General features: G+C 38.6%; 1 protein-coding gene across 1 annotated transcript in view; it reads right to left on the reverse strand.

The window, feature by feature from the left end:
- The window catches only part of COL5A2 (collagen type V alpha 2 chain), an 83,773-nt gene that overhangs the window by 12,849 nt on the left and 55,044 nt on the right, over positions 1–15,880 (reverse strand). The window contains exons 32-46 of the mRNA XM_049106354.1: positions 13,324–13,368; positions 12,914–13,012; positions 11,541–11,648; positions 11,075–11,128; positions 8,612–8,665; positions 8,340–8,393; positions 7,848–7,901; positions 7,323–7,430; positions 7,152–7,205; positions 6,571–6,624; positions 5,738–5,899; positions 5,032–5,139; positions 3,784–3,891; positions 2,368–2,421; positions 316–423 (exon numbers count right to left, since the gene is read on the reverse strand). Coding sequence (XP_048962311.1) covers positions 316–423; positions 2,368–2,421; positions 3,784–3,891; positions 5,032–5,139; positions 5,738–5,899; positions 6,571–6,624; positions 7,152–7,205; positions 7,323–7,430; positions 7,848–7,901; positions 8,340–8,393; positions 8,612–8,665; positions 11,075–11,128; positions 11,541–11,648; positions 12,914–13,012; positions 13,324–13,368 — 1,224 coding nt within the window. The remainder of the gene's footprint in view (positions 1–315; positions 424–2,367; positions 2,422–3,783; positions 3,892–5,031; positions 5,140–5,737; positions 5,900–6,570; positions 6,625–7,151; positions 7,206–7,322; positions 7,431–7,847; positions 7,902–8,339; positions 8,394–8,611; positions 8,666–11,074; positions 11,129–11,540; positions 11,649–12,913; positions 13,013–13,323; positions 13,369–15,880) is intronic.

The following is a 15,880-nucleotide window of genomic DNA, read 5'->3' on the forward strand; positions in this document are numbered from 1 at the left end:
TGATTTCACTGAATGACGATCCTCCTTAGTGGATTATGCTAAGACATTACTAGCATAAATTTAACATGATGCACACGTATTACATTTCCTATACACCCCAACATCGTTAGATGATGAAATTCAAAGCATCAGGATTTTTGAATATCTAGTGGAAGTCAAATGTTTTCTGTTAAGATTAACAACAATTTAAGTCATAACTGACTGTTTATCATTCTTTGTTTAGAGTCCTTGATCCAGGGTGCGTGTACGATTAAGTCCAGGCTCACATGTAGCTCCCTGAGGTGTAACTGTCGGTATGAAACTGGGTCTCCTTACCGGATCTCCTCTTTGTCCTGCATCTCCTGGAGCACCGACAGGGCCCGGGGTTCCAGGGGCACCCTGAGAGCCCGGCAGACCTGCAGGTCCCGGGTCTCCACGATCACCCTGAAGAGAATAACCATGGGATTATTCTTTTCATATTTATCATCAAACAGCGGCATTCTATACCCTCATGCTATTCGCGGTAAGAAAACATATGCCTTTTTTAAAACCTTATTTTCATATTTCAACGTATATTTTTCTTAAATATTTTACTTATGTTTACTTCTTAATAAATCAAACTGAAAAGAGTATTTCCCCAATTCCAGTTCTCCCTCCCCTCACTCTCACCCTACTACCATCACAGTCAAGATTGTAGTGTATACCAGTGTCACCTCCAGAATTTAGCGTGTTTTTTACACCAAAGAGTCCTCAAGAGGAGTATCCATTCACTTGGGATAAATAAAGACTTTCCAGAGTGTGAGAGCTGGGAGAAATTTAAGGAACCCGTTTTCTAGACTTTCAATTCCACATGTGTTCTCTCAGACAACTGACCTGAAGTATCCTTCCCTATTTCCTCTTTAATAATCACCCCTCTCTCATTTTATGAAAGAAAAAGTATTCCAATCTCTCTACAATCTTACTATGGTGCAATGCCCCGGGGAGGGACACCTCTATGGACTTTTCTAGAACGCAGAGTTCACTTGGGAATAAAGCAACGAGATACTTGGAAAGAAAGAGGCTGTTCCTTATTTTATCCAAGTGACCCAACTATGACAAGGCTCCAAATCTCGTCTCCTCGGGAAGTCAGACGTGAGATAATTGCTATATGAATATGTATTGTCATGATTATTTGACTTGAAAAATGAAGTCAGACCTATTCTGCTGACAGAAATTAAGTCTTAATTTGACTGGTTAGTTTGGCAACCGGGATAAACGCTGGCAATTCGGCTGGAGAACAGACATATGATACATCAGGTAAGCAAAACTGGCAAATATGAGTTTGAAAAAAATGTATTAAAAGCACATACACATTTAGACTTTACCAATGATTACCTCTTTTCCAACTATTTAAACTTAGGATTAAAATAAAATGTGATGGCAACTTAAATTGTGCATAGGGGTTCACAGATTTTCAAAATTATACCAGGGACCACATTAGCAAAATCTTTGAAGACCACTACCTTGTACGATGTATGCTGACCAAGGGGGAAACCCAGGTGCCAGGAGAATCTGCGTTCCCTAGCTTTATGGCAGATGAGGCGAGGGCTTACTCAAGATGCCTTAAAACTCTTTCTCTTCGAGTGCCTACTAGATACTCTAAACATGTTACTGAATGCAAGTATTAATCGTATTTAAACTATTTGAAAACGGAGGTTCAGGAAATTTGTTCAAGGCTGCACTGCTGGCTGCTTAAGGAATCGAGCTTCCCGGCAAAGTCTGTCTGAATATACAGGCCTTTTGGCCACATGATGAGCTGCAAAGTGAGCAGAGCCAGTGTGTCATAACAGATGTTAAATCGGGGAACTGATTTTTTTTTGCCTTCCGTGGACTGATACGCAGTCTAAGACGACCATGTGACTACCCCAAAGGGACTGGGCCTTCAGACGAGGCTGGGGATGTTTTCAGGTCAGCATATGTCATGATATTTAATACACACCATGGGATATGTAACAGGCAGAAAGCCACCTGGTTTATTTTCTCATGGGGCGTTCACTTTAGGAGATGAGTAGAGAAATTTAGATGTCACACAGCGATGCTTCTGCTTCCATATATTTGTGAATGAGTGTGACACTTAGACTACTTCCTCTGTATCCAAAGCCTTCATGTTACATCAGCTATGAAAGCAATTTGCTTTCCTACAATTAATAATAAATGCCGTCTCACTTTGCTGTGTACTCAAGTCTCATTTCATTTACCTAAATAATGACCTTAAAAAAAGGTAGCTACTATCAGAAAAATCAGGACTGCCCCAGAGCTATGAAAGAAAGGGCAAATTTTACTCTTCAGTCTTACAAAGGTTTCAAATTTACATTAGTGCACATTTCTAATCAGCGAAATTGCCCTTACACGTTCCCCAACAGCACCGTCCCGTCCCGGAGTACCATCGTTACCAGCTGGACCCTATAAAGAATCATATTTGAGAAATGAGTTAACAGAGTAATGAAACAAAAATCTCATTCCAAGCGCCAGAAAAATTACAGCATGTTTTCCACCTCTGTTCTATAAAGTGTAAATCAGCACTTATGGAAATTCTAGTAGAAGAAAGTCTTGGGCCATCTTTTCTACTGCTTGGAATTGCTTCTAAAATTATTAACACATTCTTACTTGTTTTAGTGCCAATTTTAATACAGTTTTATTGAAGACATTGCATTTTCCACTTACGATACAGTGCTTATAAAGTGCGGTGTTATTGCCTTGCCCTGTGCACATATCCCACACTCAAGCATTGAGAACTTCCATTTACTATGGCAGCTTGACTTTAAAACCGTCGTGGAACCTGCTATGAATCTGGGTCCTTCCGTGCTCTGTGTGGAACAACACTGAATCTGCTCTTCAAGGGTGGGCCCGGGAAGGCAGCCCCAGGGGAGGGCCACACCAGGGAAGCCCCCCATGCACTCAGGCACGCGTCCTGCACTTAATCTAAATTTCTTCATTTCTACTTTTTATTTTAAAACAGGGGGGATAAACCTCAAATCCTTTGAAATTTTATTCTTGGAATTTTGTGGTTTGTATTACCAGTAAATGGTTTTCCTCCCTTTCGTATCTTAAGCTTAGCCAAACAATATCCTTAAAGTTTTAAAACAATCGTGTTTAGATATTAAATAACATTTTTTAGAATATACATTCTTCTCTCCCTATATTACTTTGATTTTTTTTTTCAGGACTATATTTTTATCATTGGATCAAAAATTGCTCTGAAAGGTATGGTTTCAAGAAAATGTGACACTGTCTGGTGACTTATTCATTAAAGCACAGAACAGAGGAGATTCCAACCTATAACTTCACAAATCACCTTTCAAGCATTAACTTCCTCTCAGATGAGCCTAAGGGAACATGACGTGCATGATGTTACCTTCTAGTGATATTTAGGTAGAATGATCTCACCTTACTTTTCTCTTTTCACAAGCTGTAATAGTTCTATTAATCCTATTACCACAAAACTTGGCGATTTTGAGAAATATGCCATTATAGAGTGAAATAACAAGAAAAGATTAATTACTGTGTCTGTTCACCTTCAAAACAATTTGGTAACAACCTAAATCCACTAAAATACTTGGCTCCAGACCAGATGAAGGTCAGTGCGAAGACACCCATCTTACTTCCTTCTCCTTCTGTCGTCATTTACACAACTCTCCAGGGAAGCAAAGAACACCACCAAAAAACTTCAAGGCAAATGCACAATTTCTAAATTTCTGAATTGATTTCTAAATAAAAGAAATATTGTCCCCATGCCACCCGGATAATTTTCTCTGTGGCACTCACTTCAGGGCCAGGCTCCCCTACGGGGCCATTTGAGCCTGGGGGTCCCACAGGTCCAGGCGGACCTTTATCTCCTGGTGCGCCGGTAGGTCCTACTTTTCCTGGTGTGCCCTGAAATAAAAGTATAAGTAGGTCAATCAACCACTTCCGAAGAAATGTAAGAAAGCTGGTTTCCAGAAAGGCTCTGTTTATTCAAATGGCACTCCAGTCCCTCCTTCTATAATATTAATTATCCACTATCCCAAACCTCCTGTCACCCTAGCACCTTCCTAGAGGCAAGCTCCCTTCTCACATTCATTCTGACATACCAGAGGGACCAGGAAGTGCCCTCTGCCACCACCTCAGGTGTGTATTTTGGGTTTCAATCCCATGCCCTGTGGTCAATCCTGGCTGCTCTCTTGGAACCTGCATCGTTGGTAAGACAGGCTCATCCACATTCACTCCCGCTCTCTCGACTCACTATTTCTGGATCCCGGCACTTGGGTTTCACTGTCACATTGGGAGGTGTTACTTTTGGGTCTGTGGCTCACTTCTGGTAACAACAGGATACCCCCTAACTCCTGGTTTGCGAGTTCAGATCTCTACCCACATTCTTCCAGTTCCAAGGTCCCAGCAGGACACCTCTCTGTCTACATTCCATATAAAAACATCATTTTTCTTCCACAAGCATGTAAACTTTCAGCAGTAATATTCAATCTCTTCAAAGCTAACAGTAAGTCCAACTTTTATCCACACTCCGGGGACTATGAGGTCTTTAACACGCTCCAGGGAAAAGGAGAGTGCTGTCAGAGTCCATCTTCATAGCTCACCCCACTTTCACCTCCAATGTTGCTCTGGCTCAACTACTCCTTCCCTTTGATGATTTATGAAAACTTGCCCTCTGAACCGTGAAATACAGATGCTTTTGTTAACATTAACATGTTGATTTAACAAGAGGCTAGCTGCTCACGAGGAGATTGTCCCCCTTCTCTGGCTCTGTGAGTACTTTTAATCTTTAAAGAAAGATTTAGAATCACCCCAAATCCATATCCTTATTTGTCTACTTCTCTGGTCCCAGGGTTAAGTAAATATATTTTTCAAAGACTTTGCAAGGTTCTTAAGAAAAGAATTTGACATTCAAAGTCAAAGGTTTTTAAGATAGTCAGAGTTTGTATCTAAGAAAGACTTTATTAAGGAAAAAAGAGATAAATTCTCTCTTTACAAATTATATTGCAATAATCACTTGAAATGCTGACCAACGTGGCCACTCACCGCTGGGCCTGGCAAGCCAGGCATGCCTCGCTCCCCACGCTGCCCTGGCATGCCCACAATTCCTCTCTGTCCAGTAGTGCCTGCTGGACCAGGGGGGCCATCTGGACCCTAATTTCAAGGATAAACTAATTAGGAATTCTCCAGGGTAAAACCTTATGCAAGGAACAGATTCAGATTCCAGCTCTACTGGTCTTTCAGTACAAGAAAAAAATTCTGTTTTGTAAGATATGAATAGTCAACATTTATTCTCCACACAGAGCCCTAACATTGTTTAAAGGTGGCTCACTGGCTTCTGAGAAACTTGGAAGAGTACTGTGAATTTTGAAGGAATAAAAGAGTTAACTATTTAGGCAAAGATTTCTCTTCTTTTTGAAAAGACAAAGAAATTTCTAAAATAAAGAAATAGTAGTCTAGCAACACACATTAGTGCTTGAGATACTTAGATATCAAATAAAATAATGTATTTTAAAAAACACTTCTCTATACAGCACGGATATTTAACAAAGAGTGTTTTCTTGTTTAGTTTTTGAACACCACAGGCATTATTGTTACATTTTTATTATAAATTTAAAAATATATGGCATAAGGATTTATGAGAGTAGCCAGGTTGATGCATAAACAGTTTCTCTGTGGCAGTGACTATTACAGATTTCTAATGGTAAATATCTTTGTTAGAGCTGGCCGAAAACAAAGATGCCAAACTTACAGGTTGCCCATCTTCTCCTGGGTCTCCTTTGTCTCCTGGGCCACCAGGGGGGCCAGCTGGTCCTCGATCTCCCACTCGCCCATGAGAGCCGGGGTCCCCACGAAGACCTGGAGGTCCCTCCTTCCCAGGTTCCCCTAGGGGCCCCGCAGGTCCCGGAGCTCCCTAGTAGAAGATAGAAACCGCGGGGCAAAGTGGAAGCAACATTAGAGCCCTTAATGCAACGGCCCCTCAGGTCCATTTTTCCTGTTAGATAATCATTCGGTAGATTTAAACAAGATTAAACAAAACACAGCTGCAGATTCATTTCCCGAAAAGAAATCTAAATTATTTGCAATTGCCTTTGAGTTAATATCGAAAGTATACTGAAATTAACTTGGATTTTCAAAGTTCTTAAGACTTTGCTCCATCAATGCATATATAACATTTTTTTCTGTCTGACCAGATCTTATCATTAAAGAATAACATTAAACAAAGCTTCAGAGAGATGCTTCCTAACTGAAGGAAATGGCTATTAGCACACAATACCATCAGAATTTAGTATCCAAATGGAATAGTAGTCAAGCACTGAGGTTCAAATGCTCTTGTAAATAAGTGACTCCAAAACACACTAGATGATTAAAGACAAATTTGCTATGACGGGATACCAGTACGTATGAATTATTAGGATAATGGTTGTTAACATGGGTTAACTAACTATTAAGGATTAAATAAAACCATAAACAATAACTCAAATATATATTATCTATATAATGTGTATATACGTGTGTTTTTGTGTATTCTCATGTGTGTGTATGCGATTATTACCAATGATTTGAGTTACTGAATTGACTTACAGGAGGGCCTGGAGGTCCAACTCTGCCGGCAGAACCAGGAAACCCTGTTGCACCCTAGAAATATAATATCATATAAGCAATTTTAAAATAACTATTAATTATATACACTTTTGGGGATCTATTTTTTTCACAGGGATATTAGGCTTCAGATCCCCTTCATTGTTGTAAACAATGTATTTTTTTCTTGTATCCTACGTTTTTAGAATGGATCTGAATTAACCGGTAGGAAGGACACTAGTTTTCTCTTTCTACTTTCCATTTATCTTGCACGTCTACCAGGATACTCAGGGCTAGCGCTAGCATCACATTAATCTGCATAACAGAGTTCTGTTGAGCTGTTCCCAGTATCCATTACCTCTTCCGCAGGTAATATATTCTTTATGTTATATGTGAGGCAGCTGGGTCTCCAAGATCATAAACTAATTGCAACTCAGATCTTCCCACTTAAGTGCCCTTTCCACTGCAGTTTACTTATACAAATAAAAATTTGTTACAACTTCAGATTAACTTTAAAATGGCCACAAGGTGCTAGAGGTCTGTGACTAGCTGTGCGTAATTCCCAGAACTTCAAACCAACTTACAGGTGGACCCTGAGTTCCTCGGCCACCTTTGAGTCCAGGAACACCATTAGGACCCTACATAGAAAGAAATGAACAAAAAATCACTTATAGTAAAACAAGATGGGCTAAACACAAAGTCTAAACATTGGGCACATGACTCAAGTTATTGGTTTTGTTTTTCTTTTCACTTACATGAGGTCCTGGGGACCCTGCTAGACCTTGTGGTCCAGGAGAGCCAGCATCTCCCTTCTGCCCTGGCTCGCCAGGCTCACCTTTCACTCCAGGCTGCCCATCGGGACCCTGTATCAATTGTAATAAATAAGCCATTGATTATAACACTTATAGACCAGTTATTTCACAGTAATTATTACTAACATATCATTTAACCGAACATTTTTAAATGGTGCTTTGTAATCAACATGAAGCTCAGAAGAAAAAAATTCCCTAATGAGATCTTTGAAGACCATCTGAACAAATAAGTCATCCCATCCCATTTTTATAACAACAAATAAGTATAAAATTTGAAATAATGCAAACTCATCCATTTTAGTGGCAGTCATGAAAGAATTAAAAATGAGAATATTGCCTAGAAAACTGTAAACGTTCCAGCATCTCTGATGTTGTACCTTCAATACATATGACAATGATAATCAAGTAAATTTATTGCTATAACAAGAAGAGTGTTCGCTGTAAATTAGAGATACTTGAAAATTATACCTGAGGTCCAGCAAAACCAACAGCCCCGGTTGGGCCATTTTCACCACGAGAACCCTAGGAGAACACAAAGATTACTGTGGCTTTCACACTTTACTCTAAATAGAAACAGTATTTAAAAATACCATTATATTACATTTAGATTTGTGGTGTCTTTAAATGTATATATAGATGAATTAGATGTATTTCTTGAGGAAGACTTTTAGGCTGATATAGAGATCCTAGGGCCATAGAACAAAATTTCCAAGGTCTGAAGTCTCTAAAAGGTTTCTTAATTATTAAGTAAATGAGCTACTTACCTAGATTTAATAGGTTGCATAGAAATAACAGACTGGTAAGTTTTTGAGTTTAATGAGAGAAGTAAATGCTGAAAACTAAGAAGTTATAAATAAGCCTGAAGCAACAGGCGTGGTTTTATATAAATAGCAAGACAAAATGATGCACTGTTTTACTGCTCACTCCCCTTCTAGAACACATCAAAATACTGCCACTTACGGGATTGCCACGGGAGCCAGGAGGGCCAACTAAACCTCGAGGGCCAGGTTCACCCTAGAAAGCAGATGTTAGATGGTTATTGTCCAAAGCGGGAGCAGAATATAATGCAACTGGAGGACCCTGAGCACGAAGAGCAGGGCAGACAGGGGAGAGAGCGCTGAGACGACCTGGCCCAACCACCACACTTTATGAAACAGAGAACACTATGTGGAAGAGCTATCATACAGACTTCCTGATCCTGAGCCCACAAAATAGGAAATTTACGATACTACCTTTTCTCCAGTGGGACCTGCAGGACCTGGAGGACCCAAGGGGCCGGGAAGACCCTGTCAATGAACAGAACACAGGCACACTGAAGACGGGAATGCATGGAATGCTCCATGATTAAACAAGGGAACTGTTTTGTTACAGCTTAGCTGCTCTTGCAAAACGTTGTCTATAATAAATATATAATGTGTATATTCTTAAGATTTTTCTACTTACTTTAAAACAATTTCCTGGATTCTCTCCACAAAATGCTTTAATCTCTTTCATCCACCTCAACTCATCCATACATCATACCATCTTCAAAACATTAGTTCTAAGTTAACACTATTCTTCTACAATGTTTCTGTGTTTCTTGGCCTATTTAATTTTGAAATTTGAGTATAGATTGAAAAATGTTTTTCTTCTTTTGTCTAGAATATCATATTCTTAAATTATATAAACAAAATACCACTTTTTTTTTTTTTAAGTAAAACTGTGATAAAGCATTGAGTTTTCTACATTCTCCTAAGATTACAAGGAGTGCAACTACCCAAATACGCTGTGGTTGGGGTTCTTTATGCTCAGAGCTTAGGGAGCTATCACACAAGGGTTCAAACCGGGTCTTCTTGAAATGTGGTCACAATCTTTAAACTGGACTATTATTAGGGACACCTGGTGGCTCAGTGGTGGAGCGTCTGCCTTTGGCTCAGGGAGTGATCCCGGGGCTCTGGGATCAAGTCCCGCATCGGGCTCCCCGCATGGAGCCTGCTTCTCCCTCTGCCCGTGTCTCTGCCTCTCTCTCTCTCTCTCTCTGTGTCTCTCATGAATAAATAAATAAAATCTTAAGAAAAAAATTTAAACTGGACTATATTAGAGTCTTTTCCAGAACAAGTTTTCTATTATATGTGCATTGCCTCTTCATATGCGGCCCACATATATTCTTTGGTAATTTAACTTTTGTATGTATTATGGAAGGCATTTAAGGAATAAAAATGACTTCTTAAATTTATATTCTACTAAGAACACGAGAAAACCGTGATCTTATACTCTCTAGATCTATAATGGAACAATATTCTTTCAATAATTTACCTAATATATTTCCTCAAAGAACTGGATTATATATAAAGATCACTTGATTAAATTCTCCCATTTTTCTTCTTACAGAGAAAACACATCGTCCATTTTTTTCCCTTTAGTATGAGTTTACAACAAATGGTCTGCTCTGCTTCCTCCCTAAAGCAATGTATTGTCCTGACTGAAAACAAAGCAGTCATTGTTTACGTCCTGTTTCTCTTCCACTGCACTTGCAAAGTCAGTTCATAGAACAATAGCTACCTATTTCAGATTTCATCTTAAAATAAACTGTTAATGCAACACTCCTTCAACCAGCACTGCACTGCTTCACTATGCACCACAGGCCATCTCTGACATAAGATACAAACAATAGGCCAGATTAACTTAGACCTTTTTTTGAAATACGAAATCAAATATTAGAGTCAATCCAAAGGCGAGAAACATCTCATGTTCATAATTTGCTCACCCTTAAGGAGACTTTCAGAAAAAGAAAAAAAGAATAAAGGGATAATTACCACTAAAAACTAAAAACTTTTCTGTATTTTACTTTATTTTCCTTATCAAAAGCTAATACAATCAATGCGTTAACAATGGCTCACTGTGCAGAATCCATGTGTTAACGATGGTTCCATGTGAGTTTTATAGTACAAGTACTCTTGCCAGGGCACAGCATGACAATTAACAGCAAACCATGTCATACTGAAACAGAAATTATTCATCAAATATCAGGAATTATTCCAGGAAATGCTGAATGTCTGAGCAACTATATCTATCCCCTCTTACATGACAGAATAATTTCTTCATGTCTAAAATATTATATTCAATCTGTCCTTACAAATGCAAATGAATTCTACTTCTGAGGATGGAAAGCTTGTTAAAGGTCAATGCCCCGGGGTGAACTGTCCTTTGCATTTCACTTCTTCATCCTCCTTATTGATGAAAGCATTAATAATGATTCATTGTGCAGTCATTTTCTCACCCATAAATCCAGCATATTGAGAAATAGTTACCTCAACTTGGCTACTCTGCAGAACTCTACTTGCCTGCCCTGGGATGAGGTCTAGAACAGCTCATTATATTAACACTTGAACAAAAATAAACATTGCATAAGAAATAAAAAGAAAATGGAGAAAGGTAAAGCCCCCCCCCCCGCTTAAAGCACTGTTCTCATATGCACAGTAAATTGTGTTTTATTTCATTCCCTCAACAATGACTACTTTTTGGCCTGCTTTAATTCAACGTAAGCAAAATGAGTATCCATGATTGATCAACATCAAATCTCAAAATTCATCATTTTCCAAGCCCTGGCCATATGGAAACACAATGAACTTTATTTTGGAAAGTTCATGCAAATTCATGTAATAATGATAATGTTGATTCCTAATTTAGCTGGGAAAAGGAATGATCTCACTTACTCTTGCTCCATCATTTCCAGCTGTTCCTTCAGCACCCTTCTCTCCTATGCCACCCTGGGAAAACACACAAAATACCATTTGTTCACTCAATTGTTTTTTTTTCTCTCAATTTTATGGAAGCTTCATGAGGGCAGGAGCTTATCTCTCTTGTGCATAGCTATATCCCCTTGAGCCTAGAAAAGTGACTGGCACTCTGTATTTTTCTTAATAAGCATAGATATTGAAAGAAAGAGAGAGGAAGGAAGAAAGGAAAGAAGAAAGGAAGGAGGGAGGAAGGGAGGGAGGGAGGAAAGGAAGGAAGGAAGAGAGGGAGCGAGGGAGGGAGGGAGGGAGGGAAAATTGACTGGTGACTTAGGATAATAGAAGTAAAAGCCTAGACAGGAAATAACTTTCAGTAGGAATTTACAAAGTCTAAATGAATGAACTAAAACAAAACGAGACAAGACAAAACAAAACACAGACTTACTCTGTCACCCTTGGGGCCAGGAGTTCCTGCAATTCCTCTTTCTCCTGGCATACCTTGAAGACCTGGTGGGCCTGTGTCTCCAGGGGTCCCAGATGGTCCTGGACTGCCCTAAAATGAACCAACAATAAGTGACCTCACCAGTACAGTATTAAGATTGAGCCACATGAAATTTCTCTGCTGGTAGGTCAAAAATAGTTGAATATCAGCAATTTCATATGGTTCAACTTAGTGCATTTATTTTTCATTTATGAAAATTATCTCTGAGGTCATTTTTTGAAATAAAAAAAAAACTTCGCCTTTCTGATTGTTGGTTTATGTTTTCAACTTTTTTCTTTGGGGAAATTGAGCATCAATTGAAATAAAATAACAGTTGCCTTTCTTTACCTTGGACAACATCATGGGGATCCTAATGAAGAAAGAAGACATTATTTTTATAGAGTACTTCACTCTCACTAATGAACCCATGACATTAAGCTTGCTTATAGGTTAAATCAGTGATTAAATTAAAACAGATCCTATGTAATCACTCTGGGCCTTGAAGATGATAAGGGATCTAATGACACATGATCATGAAAAATTCTACTTTAATTGTTTATATTAAAGTTGGCCACTTTATTTTCTATCAATTTTAAGTGGCACCCAAAGGAAATGGTACTGATTTTTGCCTTATGATGTATTTTACTTTCAGATTTCAAAAATGACATACTTTATGGTTAGTAAGCAGAACTGTGGAACCGGAGACCAAAAAAAGGGGAGCATATAATTAGGACTATCTCTTAATAAATTACACGGTTTTCTATGTATTGCCTCTGCTTATTAACAGAATTATACAATTTTCTGTTTATTGCTTCTGCTTATTAACGGAAGTCACTAGTAAAAGTCATATAAATAAATATTAGGAATGGGTTTCTTTTTTTTTTTTTTTTTTTTCATTTTTTTTTTTTTTCATTTATTTATGATAGTCACACAGAGAGAGAGAGAGAGAGAGAGGCAGAGACACAGGCAGAGGGAGAAGCAGGCTCCATGCACCGGGAGCCTGACGTGGGATTTGATCCCGGGTCTCCAGGATCGCGCCCTGGGCCAAAGGCAGGCGCCAAACCGCTGCGCCACCCAGGGATCCCAGGAATGGGTTTCTATAGGAGAACGTATCACCATGTACACTAAACCATAAATTCCATCACAGAAAAGAGACTTCTTTTCAGCTGACTCTTTAGTGCCAGGAAAAAGCCTCGTAGATGCTTACTGAAAATTTGTTGAAGAAGAAAATGATATAATTGAATTATCTTGTAACAACAAGAGAAATACATCCTAGTTGTGTCCTGCGTTTATCAGGCTGTAAAACTATCTAGTGCAGAGCTGGCTGCCACACTTACTTTTGGGCCGTCAGGGCCGTGGCCTCCAGCCATTCCCTTCTCCCCAGGGAGTCCGGTTATTCCTGGTTCTCCTCTCTCCCCCGGGTTTCCGCGTTCTCCCTAGAGCAACATCAGGATGGCAAACAATCTTAGAGACTGATTTAAAAATGGGTTAAAAATGTTTCTGAAAATCTGGAAAACTGCTTCCACTGGAGAAAACCTGAGAAAGGAGCAACTATTGAGGCTTGATTTTCTAGTTTAGTGATTTGAACTTCAAGGAAGGATATGCTAGTTGCACAGCACAAAACATAAGATTGATTTTCATCAAGTGAAAAAATTTTAATTCTTAAAGCCCAGTTTATGATAAAAGATGTTTTATTTCAATGGAAGGCAATGGAAACAAAGTGAATGACAAAGGAGAAAATACTCACTCTAGGTCCTAATGGGCCAACTGCTCCAGGATCTCCAGGAACTCCCTATAAGATATAATTTTAAAAATTCTAAGTAATGCTTTGAGCTAAATTTTAGGCATTTATTAGAAATCTTCCCATATCACATACCAAATTTCTTTTAATGTACTACTAGAAGTTTGAATAAACCCATAACATTAAGAAAAATATGCATACTTTTATAAATGAGGGGATATCCCATACATTGGATGGAAATATTTTTCCAGAAAAAAAATGTTTATTACACCTGAATGTTTGATTTTGGGCAATGAAAACAAGCAAAATATTATCTCACAAATGTAGTGCACTGGTTTTTTTTAGAGACAACAACACATATAGTAATTTTATTTCCTAATGAAAAAAATTTTAACAGAGGAAACTGAAATAAAAGGCAATAAAGAACTGATCTTTTCTTTTTAAGATCTTATTTATTTGAGAGAGAAAGCACAGCAAGCGAGAGACAGCATGAGTGGGGGGTTGGCGAGCAGACTCCTCACGGAGCAGGGGCCTGAGCAGGTCTCTACCCAGGACGCAGGGGACCATGACCTGAGCCAAAGGCAGACACTTAACTAACTGAGCCCTCCAGGCACCCCAGGAGCTGATCTTTTAAACAGAACCAGTTCAATTCAACTTAGTAAATATCTCTTGACTATATACTGTGGACCATGTACTCTGCTGGGAATTATGGGTTCAAACTAGTGCAGTCGTGACTCTTAGAAAAGTTTCAGTTTGCTCTTACTAAAGGAAAGTTTGTCAAAAAGTTCAAAACCTCTCTCTTCAGTTAAAAATAATAACCAATGACAAAGAAAGCTGTTGTGTCATCAAAGACTGGGATGAAAACTAAGGTAGAAGTGGGGTTGGTCCTGAATGTGAGATTTTAAGAATAATTTAATCAAATTATTTATTTTTCATTTTCCTTTTTACGTATGCTAGTGGGTCATATGTGGCTTAAAAGAAAACCTAAGTATAAACAAATCTGAGCGTTCTTTCCATAATATTTTATCTCATAAGAATACACTGCGGTAGCTTAGTCGGCATTATGTGGTGTATTGTAGGATACATAAGTAATGGTACATCTGGCAATTATGAAATACAGTAGAGCTTACAATTTTGTGGCAGATAGTGCGTTATTCATAGTGTCTTGATTTATATGATAACACCCTATAATATTTTGAACAGAGTATATTTTTTGACAAAGTAACATATTTCTGATAGTTTGGATAACAGATTATAACCACTACTGTCTACGTTTGCAAAATGTTAACCTCAATATACTCAATAGGTCTGATTCCACTGTAATCCTCCATGAGAAATTCTCCTTTGTGTGATACAAGAGCTCACACGGATATGTCTTAACTAGAGGGATCAGTGTCCATCCTCCAACCCCAACCCAGGATGATGCCGGAGGAAGGGAAGCGTGAAGAAGCACATGCTGTCCTTGGACAGTGACTTCACATCCTCCAAAACGAGGCCAGCTTTTCCTCCTCACGTAGCTCAATACAAGCTGCTAGCAGTCCCACTAGAACACCACTGCTTCTGTTGACTTAGTGACCTGCCTCTTATGTTATGTCACGAAACGGAAGAGCCAACCATGCTAGCAAAAGAGCTTTCTTCACTTCGAGACCAAAGGGAACAGCTAAAGGCAGAAGTAAAAAATATAGAGTGTGACCCACAAGTTGCGGAAGAGTTACATCAAGCAAATAAAGTGGCCAAAGAAGCTGCTAACAGATGGACTGATAATATATTTGCAGTAAGATCTTGGGCCAAAAGAATATTTGGGTTCGAAGAAAATAAAATTGATAAAAATTTTGGAATTCCAGAAGACTGTGACTACATAGACTAAAATGTTCAATGTTGGTAAAGGATCTGTGTACTTGTGAATATGTAATTTTTAAAATCTTATCGAACTAAATGTACTGAATTGCCATTAACCTATATTTGTGTTTATCATTTTATTTTATACTTTACTCTTCCGCCATCTTGCTCCTCCCCCCTATTTTATACTTTATTTAAAATTAATAAAATGATAAACACAAAGTATAAAGAGGGGAAAAAAAGTTCCTTTGTTCCTCAAATAAACTCAGTTCCTCAGTTCTTCAGTTCCTCAAACTCTGCTTTTTACTAAAAAAAAAAAGAAACAAAACAAAAGCTGTATCAAGCAGGCCTCCAGTCTTATCCCCTGAAATGTACTGTCCTCCTTGTGGTGTGGTCTTCCTAAAAGTCCAATCCCTAAAAGCACTACTCCCTGCTTGAGAGCCCTTCATCATCTCCCGTTAGAAGAATCAGAACCAATTACATTCACATTCAGACTTTATGTAATCTGGCTCCTGATTGATCATCCAGCCTCATCTCCACCTCTGCGTTTACTCTGCATTCCTGACTTACTAGTTTTCTCAGAGTCTTATTCTGATCAGCAAGACCTTTGCACCTGCTGTTACAATTTCCTGGAGTATTTTATTACCTTCCCTCCTACCCTCTTAACTCGTAAAAGATATTACTTAGTCTGGGAAACTTGCTGTAAATCCCCAAATCTGAATTA

The sequence above is a fragment of the Canis lupus genome, chromosome 36, assembly GCF_003254725.2.
Source record: "Canis lupus dingo isolate Sandy chromosome 36, ASM325472v2, whole genome shotgun sequence".
Taxonomy (NCBI): Eukaryota; Metazoa; Chordata; class Mammalia; order Carnivora; family Canidae; genus Canis; species Canis lupus.